This window comes from Urtica dioica, chromosome 4 (genome assembly GCF_054948205.1).
Source record: "Urtica dioica subsp. dioica isolate 48M chromosome 4, U.dioica_male_clone48M_v1_H2, whole genome shotgun sequence".
NCBI lineage: Eukaryota > Viridiplantae > Streptophyta > Magnoliopsida > Rosales > Urticaceae > Urtica > Urtica dioica.
In genome coordinates, this window is record NC_142759.1 from 11,543,872 (window position 1) to 11,556,054 (window position 12,183).

Below are 12,183 nucleotides of genomic sequence, written 5' to 3' on the forward strand. Positions count from 1 at the left end.
GATTCAAATTACTAGCTTGTTTGTCGGAGAGTCAAAGCACATACAGCAAACAAAAATATCCCTCTCCTTCACAGAAACCAACGAAGAAGAGAGATATATCTCACCTGAACTCTACTTTACTATAATCATGTTCACTTCACAGTTCACACAACAATCCCTTTTTTTTAACATAATAAAGTACCCCCAAAGAACTAATAATAATAATAATAACACCACAAACTCGGAAAAAACAGCTAGAAACTGTTTCATTACTACCAAGCAAAAGCCTTTCTCCTATTTCTGGCCTTTCTTCCTCCACAAGTCACCGAACATCTTCATCCCGGACCCCTTCCTTTTCCCGCCGTCGTCGTCCACGTCATCGGCCGCCGGAGATCCGATGAAGCCTCCGACTCCGACGCCGCCGCCGGAGACGTAGTGCTTGTCCATGGATCCACACCTCCCCGGAATCCTGCCGGAGCCGTCGATCCCGCCGGAGAGCACCGCCGCAGCCGCGTCCGCCGCCTTTCTCCACTGCTCCGTCTGGACCCGAATCTTCTTCATCTCGGCCTCCAATCCCTCTCTCGCCTCTTCCACGAACTTGAGCTGATCGCCGAGCCGCCCCGCCTCGGCCTTGCTCTCCTCGAGCTCCTCCCGGGCCCGCCGGAGCTCAAGACCCGTCTCCTCTCCGTGGGCCCGCGCCGACGCCAGCTGGCACTTCAGAGCCTCGTTCTCCCGGCCGAGCGAATCCGACTCCTTATCCTTCTCGCCCAGCTTCAACCTCAGCGACTCTATCTCCTCGTCCTTCAGACCCGACTCCCTCACCAGCGATTTCATCTCCTCCGACTCGGGTTCGGGCTCGGGCTCGGGCTCTGGTTCCGGTTCTGGTTTGATCGGGACCTCGAAAACGTCGGTTTCTTCGAGGGCGTCGTCGTCTTCGGGCTTGGCGTCGCGGGAGCTGGGTTTTCGGGCCTTCATTCCCGGCGGCGGAGGAGGAGGGGGTTTTTTGGTCTTCTTCTCGAGCTTTTCTTGGGCCTCTTTCTTGGCGGCCTCGGCGGAGGCGAGCTGGTCTTTCAGGTTCTTGAGCTCGTTCTGGGCTTGTCCGAGCTGGGACTCGAGGTCGGAGATTCGGGTGCCGAGTTTCTTCTGGGTCACGGGCTCGGACTGCGAGCCTCTCGGGGAACGGCGGTCTCCGAGCTTGGGACTCCGGTCCGTGATCGGACGGTGATGATGAGACGGGTCTGAGTCCGAACCAGTTACCCTGAGATGAGCTCGCGGAGACGGCCTTTGAGGCGCTTCAGCCCCTCTAAAACAATAAAACAAAAACAAAAGAACTTGATTGTAATGCCCCGAAAAGAAACAAACTTTTGAGATTCCAGTGAGCAAAGCTTCTAGTTCTTACCTTGGTCTTGGCATTTGGTAGCTGTTTTGTTATATGAGAGCTAGAGCTATACGACTATGAAGACTATGAAGCTTGAGATCTGCAAGGTTCAAACTTGTTATCATAAGCAAAGGAAAACAGTATGGAAGAAAGAAAGAAAGAAACAAAGAAAAAAAAGAGACAAATCTGTAACTGTTGAGAAGGATCAATCTACGAAATCGGATATTTATGTAGTACGAGTGATCTAATCATAATGTGAAAGTTAATCACCGTGAGAAGAAAAGAAAAAAATTGATTCAACGCACATAAAACTGGACTCTTTAGCATGAGTTAAGCCGGGACCGATTTAAATACGAGAAAATAAGAAAGAAAGAAAAAAAAAATCACTCAAAGCTACCACATTTTCTGGCATCAGAACTTGGCCCACCAAAATAAACAAACTCACACAGCCAAATTGGTCCACAGCACAAATACAGCTGACAGTTTTTTTTTTCCTCCTTTTCCTTGAAGCAGATGAGACATCATTTTATTTCCTTGGAGCTTAATAATTGCAAAGGCAAAGTAAGCAAACAAACAAAAATCACAATTGCTTAGGAAGACAAGCACTGAGATAATCCTCATCATCATTCATCAATGGTAGTAAAAGAGTAAAATGCTGAATCCGAATTCGAAAACATGACGCCGAGCTTCATGGCGAGATTGCAAATGGTCTGGATTTCGGGTAATAAGGACAAAGCAGAAACATTTTGAGCTGGTGTGAAGACAGAGAAAAATTCCCATCTGAGTAGGACCAACTAAATTTGATAGTGGTTGGATTGTCCTCTTTGGGGATTCAATTCCAAGCTGTGCATTGTCACTTGGAAATTCAATATTCTCACACTCACTCTTGTTATATCACCCACCAAGCTAAAACTATGGACCAGTACTATATGCATATGCATATGATGACGAATATCGTACCCCTAATTATAAGCCTTAACATTGGCTTATCAGATTGTACCTAATCACATGTTAAAAAAAAATTATACTTTTAATCATTGCCAGTGAGTGAGTTTAAAATACAAAAAGCTAACTTGAACAAGAGAAATCAATGGCCAATGTTTCAATAAGAGAGATCTGAAACTATACACGTGAGCTTTTAATTAAGTCAATATTCGGAAGAGCTAAGCTGTAAAGACTAAAGAGTGAGTGAGTCAGTCAATGCAAGACCAATAAAGAGAGATTTTTGAAAGAAAAATGGAAAATAAAAATATAAAAGTGAGAAAAATAGAAAGTACTAAAGAATCAAAGTTGAGTTAGATAGATGATTAAGAATCTTATAGACATGTTTTGTTCTGTTTTTTTTTTTTCCTTGATTTTTTTCTCATCATCCAAACGGAGGAGAAACAAGTGAATAGTAATATCAGTACAGACTCAAAGAGAACAAAAAGCGAAGCATGAAAAAATTATAAAAAATAAAAAATAAAAAGAAACAAAATGAAACACGAACACAAAGCTCTGAGTCTGACCTTTATATAATCGCAATGGTGTGTGTAAGCAAATGGCACCAGAATGACATCAGTGAAATATGAAATCAGTGTCCTAAAATCTGCATGTAAAATCTTCAACAACGATAAGAAAAACACAACAATCTCTTTTTCTTATTTTATATTTTTAAGTAAAACCACCAGCTTCGTTGAGTATGGAAGAAATAACTTCTGCTGGGTTTTGCAATGCAGAGAAGAGAAGATAAATGGTACTTCAAAAAATTAACAGCTTTTTTGAAACACAATGTCTGACTGAGCGGTAATTTATAAATAAAATATAAATATAATCTTGTCCGGAAGCTAAAGTAAGCGAGAGAGAGAGAGAGAGAGAGAGAGAGAGAGTTTAAATTAAAGGTGTTAAAGGCTGAGAGTGACAGTGGCTTTGAAGTAAGGCAAGAGGAAGAGGACAAATGGGTCATTTTGAAGCGAGTATATAATTCAATACACACCAATATCATATTATACAATATATTATAGAAGGTTGTCTGTACGTAGATATATTTATAACTAAAAATACACAGAAAATATAAACAACAACAAAAAATTAATTTAGTATATTAGATTTTTTGGGAAAATATCAAATATTTCCCTTATATTTAATCAAAATGTTACTTATTTTCACAATTTTCAAAAATATCAAAAATGTCTCTTAAAAAAGGCAGGATTTTGATATATAATTGATATTAATAGAAACGTTAAGGGACACTTCTGAATTTTTTTTTTTAAATTGTGAGAATAAACGCAACATTTCGATTAAACACAGTGGAGATGTGATATTTTCTCCATATTTTTTAATTATAGATATGATACAAGAGCTTGACATTTAGTTATTTTTAGATTATATAAATTAGAGCTTAAATAAGCGGAAAAAAAAATCCACTTCTCAGCTTAAAAAAAATAAAGAATTTGTTATTTTGTCAAAACATTTTGATAACTTGATCTAACATGAATAGTAAAATAAAATAAAAACTTAATTCAATGTTTGTTTGATAACTATCATAATACAACTCATAAAATTTCCAAAATGTAGTTTGTTTTAGTGAAGGAAATCAGAAAATAATTTTTAGGCGTTTTTCAATTTTTTCACTCAACTTTCTAACTTTTTTTTCTTTTTTTTGTTACTATCTCATCTTGACATATTTTTCTCTTCTCTCAACATCATTCCATCTTACTCACTTTGGACTATCGAATTTATTTTCGTTCTCCTATTAAATTCAAGTTTTAAAATTCCGGCTTGAATACTTTAAACTCTAATATCTCAACAACCGAAACTATGTTTCACAAATCGTATATTGGGTCATGATCATCTCGTTGAGTAGATTAGTTTTCACTATTTTTAGTCAAAATTAGGTTTCAAAACCTGACATTTGTCGTTCCGACTTTGACAACAAACATGGTGTTTTCCGATGATTATTTGACCAATCATCAAAACGAATGATATGACAATGATATTCGCAACAAATTATTTCAATTAGTATATATCTTGACGCCTAATTTTTCTTTGGATTATTACACTATAACTACAAAAAATTGAATAAAAAAATTGAAATCTCTACCAAACAGTTATTCTAAAAACAACTGTAAAAAATTATTAGACTACAACTATAAAAAAGAAAATGAAAACAAAAAATAAAAAAACAGAGTGAACTATAAGTGCAAACTATAAGTGAAATATTTACAATTTGCATATAAATATAAGTAATACTGGCCACTTGTATAGTGAATATTTGGGAATGTTAGCCTCTTACTATACTGTTTTCTTTTTCTTTTTTTTTTCTTTTTTTTCTTTTTTTTTTTGCTCGGACGCCTCTTACTATACTTGCTTTTGTTCACTCTTGTGTTAGTCTTTTTTTTTTCAAAGTTCAAACCTTTTAAAATCTTTATATTATTTCGATGATAGTACGTGCGTTTGGAATGGAGACTATAGGAAGAAGGGAAAGGGACACATTATTGTATTACACACGTCATTATTTAAAATAATATAATATACACGAGAAAATAATATATTATTAAGAGATGACAATGACTTTCGTCTCATAATCTTGATTTCTTATGAAAAAGCTCCCTCGGAATTTCTATTAAATCTTAGATCTATAGTAGGCCCGTTAGCTGGTAAATAATATAGTATGGTATAAGTTAATGTGGTATGTAGATGATTCAAACAAGTCAGGTATATATAAATGTATAAATAATTTTATGTTGACAGGTTATAGTATGATATAAGGATCTTTCTTTTCATATATGAGATTCACCTGCTAGGCTGCCACAACTTAAATAGCAAACGCAACACAGAGAGAGCAAGACAAACCTACTTTGTTGAGAATTTTGGTATTATGTAGAGAGCTAGATATAGAAAATGCTCTAGGGTTCTTTTTTTTATTACCAAGCAAAGTGACATTTAGATTTCGCATCATTAAAGCGTGAAGTGCCTCCTGGAAATTACAGCGCAATATTTTATTTTTATTCGTTTAAATAGATGGAAATATGAAGTAGACAAAATTGCCTTTTTTTTAGAATGAAAGGGCCACTGCTTTTGTGTTATTGTTCATGTCATAATGAAAAGAGAAGGGACCATTTTTTTAGCATAAAAGTTATAATATATATATATATATATATATATATGAAAATTAGAGAAGTAATGTGCACGAGAATGAAAAAGTATGCCCAGATATATAAGAAATATTGACTAGTACATTTTATTATAATTTTCATTACAAGATGGGTATAAATTATAAATTATAATACCCAAAAGTAGATGCATCAAATTCCTAAAATCAAAGTAAGGTAAGCCCATCCTTCAAAACAAAACAAAAAGTAAGATAAGCCTTAAGTGTACAAGATTTAAAACTAGAATTGAATAATAGCACATCGTGTATAAGCTTCCAATAGACGGAAGACGAAAGTACACTAAACTTAGAGCAATTCTATGACTCATTTAAAAATCCCTCGATAGTTAATGGATGATTAATCCAAACAACCAAAGGCCATCTACTGTGAAAAAGGACGTCTGAATATATGTACGACCAAAACTCCAATAGAAAATCCTCAAAGGATGGCTATTCCATCTTCATAACAAAATATTAACGATTGAAATATGGAGATACAAAACCAAATCCCAAACTAAACCCTATAAAAAAAACATTATATTAAAAAAAAAAAAAACACAAACTAAAATTTAAATCATCAATAATATACAACTACTCCTCCAATTCCCTCCACGTTCTATCACATTCCCAACCACCACTGATGAAGATGGACGCCACCTCCGAGAGCCTCCTAGAGCTGACGACCTAGGGACCCATAGTCTTCGCCTAGTCAAATCCCATAATATCCAACCAAACATCAACTTGCATAACCACATAAGACTTTGGTTGATAAAATCTAGAGCTTGAGGATGCCATGAGAGGGCGGAGATAAAAGGGTAGGGGTATCTATATCGACAAGAACGGCAAGAAAAAGACAATGGCAGCTCCGACCCCGAAATTGGGCTCTAATCGACCGGCCCCACAAGTTATGGCTGCCTCGATGTCCCTACACCGGTAGTGAAGGAACTCGTACTTCTCTCATGTAAAATAGTTGGTGAGGCTGCGAATGAGACCATCATGCAAAGGGGGGCCAAGATTGATCAAATTAGGGTTTCTCTTAGTATTCCTTCTCCATATCGGAAAATAAAAAAAAAATAAAAAAAAAAATTTAACTTATAAGGTTGTAAATTCGTAGAATGTAAAAATACAAAGAAGAAGAAAAAAATGAAGAAGATATTGTCAAATTAAGATACATTACCAAAATGCAACTTGTTAGAATTGTGGGTCCTTTGTTTATTTTTATTTTTTTAAAACACCACAATCTCATGAATCTTAAATTACAACAAATAGCATAATATCCATTTGAAATTAAGGTTCTCACGAAATAGCAAACGTCTCTCTAAAATGGTTAAAGAATCACAAGTAAGAGAAATATTTTTTAATTTTTGTATTCCAAAATACCACTAGTATTTTACTAGTTTATATTGTATAAATTAACTACGAGTAACTTTAATTTTTGTTCATTTATATATCCTCATTTGTAGCGTATAAGCTTAACGTATAACCTACAATTATAACCATCTTCCATGAGCTAAATTTTTCTTATACAATCACCACGATTTTGTATTTGATAAACAATCGTGTATATATAAACTATTGTTTATAACTAGAAAATTAGAAATCATTGTTTATAAGATCTATTGAAAATGAGACTTTCGTCAGCTTTGAAATAATATTATTGTCGAAAGTTTTACGTGGATATAAATTTTGTCGAGAATTGTGATGTATTATTAGTTATGATTATTTTTAATTTAATGATGAGAGAAAAACAATAGTTAATGAGATAGACAAATAAAGTAAAATTATTCTTGTAAAACCGAATCAGCAATTCATTTTAAAGTTGTCAAATGTTACAGAACTTAGTCGGTTAAATAATAAGGTTACATTCGACATTTGTGATTATTTCTCTTATGGAATTGTTTTTTGATCGATCAAAATCAATTTCGCTTTATTTTTCACAGAAATTTCCAATTAACATTTCATTGTAATCAAATGTTTTCAATGAACCAAAACAACTAACCAAAAAATAAGATTAAAATGTGGTTTTTATTTAGTTTTGGGTAGCCAAAGAAAAATAAAATTAATTAATCAGAAATTGGATTAATTTTGACAACTTGACAAAAATATTAAATGGAGCTTGAGTATAATAGCCAATTTGAAACATAAAATTGTCAAAATAGTAAACATTAAGTTTATTTTGTATAACAGTCAATCAACCACATAAACCAACTTGAAGAGACAATAATACCCTTCATTTAAAATGAAGGGTTATCAAATATAAATTAGTTAATAAAAATAAATAAATTAATGAAAAATATTATAAGAACTGTTTCATTAATAGATTAAAAAATTCTCTAAAGATATTACGAGATCCTCACCGCCAGTCTTCAATGCCAAGTTAACTTGCGCAATTTTCCTCGAGCTGCTCAAGCCGATCGCCGCGGACATGGCTTCCTCACGTTCAAAAAGTTTCACCGTTGAAATTTTTTTTGAATTATGAATAAAACGTATATGCATATACAGCTGCAACAAATCGGTAACAGAAATCCCAAAAAATATGCACAATTAAGAGCAAAATCATGGTTGACTTTTCAAATAAAAATATTTCTTCATATAACACATATCAGCAAAAAAAAACGTAGGAAAAATAGGACATTCAAGGACAATTTCGACATAAAAATTTGGGTTGAAAACGCCTCCTCAGCCTGAAAGGCTATTTCACACAAAAAAAAAAAAAAAAAAAAAAAAAAAATCAAACGTCGGCTAATATGCAATCTCAACGTTTGTGTGCGGCAAGTCCGTGTAATTTTTCAATATTAAAACCATTAAAATTAATGGTTCACCTAAATTAATCTAAATTACTTTTATAATTACATATGAACGGCGGAGGAGCCACATGAGGACCAGGGGGAAGAAATGCCCCATGAACTTTTAAAAAATATATTTTTTATCATAATATTTTTATCAATTTTTATATTTTTTACTCATAATTATATAATTTTTGTAAATGCGATAATATGATAATAAACTAGCCACTTAAATCACATGGACAAACTTTATCAACATAAATCAAGAAGCCAAAAAAAAAAAAAAAAAAAAAAAGATCATCATCAAATTTGCATATACCTAAATCTAATAGACATTCAACGCATACAGTAATCAAAATTATAATGAAATACAAACAACAAAATTACATGACCCATCTGCAACGCCACCATCATAATTCATAATCGTCTTCTTGGCTTATGTTGTGAATCAAAATTTGTGGGATCAATTTCCTTTTCTACAGGTTCCCATTCTTAAAGTAGTAAAAAAAAATATTCATATGTCTTCATCTATTTTTGAATTGAACCCTTGTTCACATTAGGGGTGTACAAAAATTGACCGAAAATTGGTTAAACCGATAACCGAACCGATCCGGAACCGAAATTCGGTGCCACGTCATCAAACCGAAAATTCGGTTCGGTTAACCGAAACCGAATTTAAGAATCGGTTCGGTTATCGGTTTTGAAAATCCAAAAATTCGGTTATCGGTTATTTAACCGATTTTTTTTTTTATCCAGTTTTGAAACCGGATAACCAGTTTTAAACCGGATAACCGATTTTAATCGGTTAACCGATTTGAACCGGATAACCGATTTGGATAATTATAACATCTTTAAAACTGGTTAACCAGTTTTGAAATCGGTTAACCGATTTTTTCGGTTAACCGGTTTCGAAACTGGTTAACCAGTTTTAAAACGGTTATAAAATCGGTTATCGGTTTTACAAAACCGGTTAACCGAATTTTCGGTTAACCGATTTTCGGTTTTTGACCAATTCGGTTCGGTCATTGGTCCAAAATTTTCAAAACCGAAAATTCGGTTTCGGTTTTCAAATTGGTCCAAAACCGAACCGAACCGAACCGATTTCACCCCTAGTTCACATCACATGTGTCACGTGTGTGTAATCCAAACACAACTCTATTTCACGATTCTAACACACAACCTCAATAAGAAATATGTTTAAACTTGATTATATAAATATTATTATTCTGTAAGTTTTGATCAAATAGCATTATCATGTCGTTGTCATTTGTTTAATAATAACGATATGACACGTTTAGTTATATTCGATAATTGGCATAATTATACTTCAAGCTTAGAACTCGTAACATGCATAACCATCGCTCTTTGATTCCATCGGCTTTGCAATATATTCCATTTGTCATTAAATCATGATAGGGATTGTGTACCTTGGATATTACTAATACACTTAATTATGGACAATAAATATAAACACGTTTTTTTAAGAATATACACACGTTAATTTCGTGTAACAATTTGTGCTCAACTTTAAATCAAAACAATCAATTTTTTTAAGAATATAGACAAAACCCACTTCATAAATTTTTTTTTGATAGATAATATGGAAGAATATATATATATAGGGAAGAATTGATTCACCCCAAAAAAAAACCCTTCCTAGGTCGTTTTGATTATTTTGGGAAATTAAATAATAAATCATCAAGACCTAAGTCTATTTTTTAATTATTTTTTAAAATTTGTGGAACTCGAATCCACATAGCATAAGGCCGAGAGACCATGACCAAATTGTCCCTTGGCATTGAGCTCCAAAATTATTGTTATGCACATTTCTTTTTCGACTAGGGTTCAAAGAGTACAAAATATCAAGCCCTTGAAAGTCAAATTTCTCTAGTTGTCAAATTCCAAAGCCACACAAGTTCAACTTGTCCCCTTCAATTTCTGATTTATAATTATATATGGTCACCAAGTAACAAATTAGAAAGAAAAGAAAAAAGGGAACTTTGTGGTGTGGTCCTTACTCAAAACTTTAATTAAAAATGAAATGTTGAAAAGCATGTGTCGTTGTTAGTTAAGGAGGTTATAGCGATGTATAACTCGCAACTTTTTTTTTCCGTTAATTTTTTTTTTTTTTTTTTATTTTTTATTTTTTATGAAGGTGTGACAAAGCATGTGAAAGCTAGAACGTAGCTCAAGTTTGTTGTGTTAAGCGACATTGCATGTGAACACATAAATGTGTATGATATCTCTTCACCTACTCTTAGGCCCGATCTCATAATTCACACCATTCCTCTCATTATTGGTTGACTATGCTAAGCATTGCAACGATGCAACCAATGTGTCAATCAGTGGATTCGAATCATATATAAAGCCAGTATTTTTAAAATGTACTGAATCCTAGACTCACTTTATACCCAAAAAAAAAGTGAGTAATTACTGATTGAGTTATTTGAGGGGACAAGAATCTAGTTTATGAATTCTGCAAAAGGGACTCTTGATAAAAGTTTTTATTATCACTTTCTTATCAGCAAAGCCCTGCTTAAAAGAGTATCTCACTCAGTCAGATAATTTATTTTTATCAAAGAAATTAAAGTACCTAATTAATGTCCGGTCACAAAGAAAACTAAGTCCGTGTATTCATATTGATATTCAACACCAAACCCCATCAACTAAAAAGGTAATAATACAAATGATTGCAAGCCCTTTAATTAATCATGAAGAGACGTAAAACCAATTCTTATTAATTTAAGAAGCCCAAAGAAATCGTTGCCCTCTTTTGGACTCCTATTGAATTGAGAATTAAATTTGATGATTAATATAATTTCTAAAGTATCCTCCAGATAATTCGAATACGTTGATGGCAAAAAATTGCTACAACATTTATGTCGGCGAAAATCTATATATGTCGATTAAAATAGCTGACTACATGAATTTTAGACCAAATTATTAGTATAACATACGAATCTAGTTATAAGGAGAATAATAAATAAATGTCCAAGGTGATGATGATATAAAAGAAGCATAGCAAATGTCTATTGAGAGTCTCCCCATTTTTCATCTTCTTACTTGCTTGTTATAGTGCTTGATTATCAAACTCACGATTTAGTAGTTACACACTGATAACTGTCGAGTACGCGATTCCATATAGTTATCTAGATAATAAACGTCAACTTTGTAATCAAAACGGTTATTTTGCAACCTCCAACATATCTAGTCTTTTTTATTATCATTCGGTGGATACAGACCTTAACTTATGATCATATTCGTTTTTCATTCGGTATGATACATGGCTTATCGGCTCAATAAAATTTCGTGACAGCCTTAACATAAATTTGAACCTATTCAATATTTCCATATTTTTCATCGAAGCAATTGGACGTCCTACTCGGATATAGATTATGTACATGACCGAACCCTCTCAATGATAATGATTTAAAATCCCAAAGGGAAAAAAAATAATAATCATACGAAGAAAACAACTAAAGCCAGTCTAGAATCTCTAGATCAACAACCGTTTGGACGTTATTTAAAGTTGTTAACGATAGCTCAACAAGTACATAAATAATAATGAGAAATTAAGACAATTAAATCTATTTTGCAATCGACTGTGTACATTCCAACATTAAATTATGCAAAAATATTATAGTCGTTTGTCCATTCCAATCGATTATAGATATTAGTTAGACCATTAAAAATTGTAAAGAAAGGACGATCAACGCAAATCTAAACACAAAACTCTCTTCTTATCTGATTGACAAAACGTACGGTGTCGCAGTACCTCACAAGTCCCCAGAGCGATGGCTTACGACGTTACATTAATTTTGGCTTTGCTCAATCACTTTCGTAACTAGTTGAAGACTTGATCCGATAAATTCAACACTTAAGGAAACTGAAACGTTTCAATTCAAGGA

General features: G+C 33.6%; 1 protein-coding gene across 5 annotated transcripts; it reads right to left on the reverse strand.

The window, feature by feature from the left end:
- On the reverse strand, positions 1–3,228 carry LOC149400425 (interactor of constitutive active ROPs 4-like). 5 transcript variants are annotated; one of them, XM_089613007.1, is made up of 3 exons: positions 2,866–3,228; positions 1,379–1,457; positions 1–1,282 (listed from the first exon to the last, which is right to left on the reverse strand). In XM_089613007.1, the coding sequence occupies exons 2-3, from the start codon at positions 1,390–1,392 to the stop codon at positions 274–276; spliced, it is 1,023 nt and encodes a 340-aa protein (XP_089469133.1). In that variant the 5' UTR covers positions 1,393–1,457; positions 2,866–3,228; the 3' UTR covers positions 1–273. The 5 variants fall into 5 exon arrangements, with proteins under 5 accessions (XP_089469133.1, XP_089469136.1, XP_089469135.1 ...); XM_089613010.1 differs by lacking the exon at positions 2,866–3,228 and adding an exon at positions 1,803–1,823; XM_089613009.1 differs by lacking the exon at positions 2,866–3,228 and adding an exon at positions 1,663–1,681.
- Positions 3,229–12,183: the final 8,955 nt, after the last annotated feature.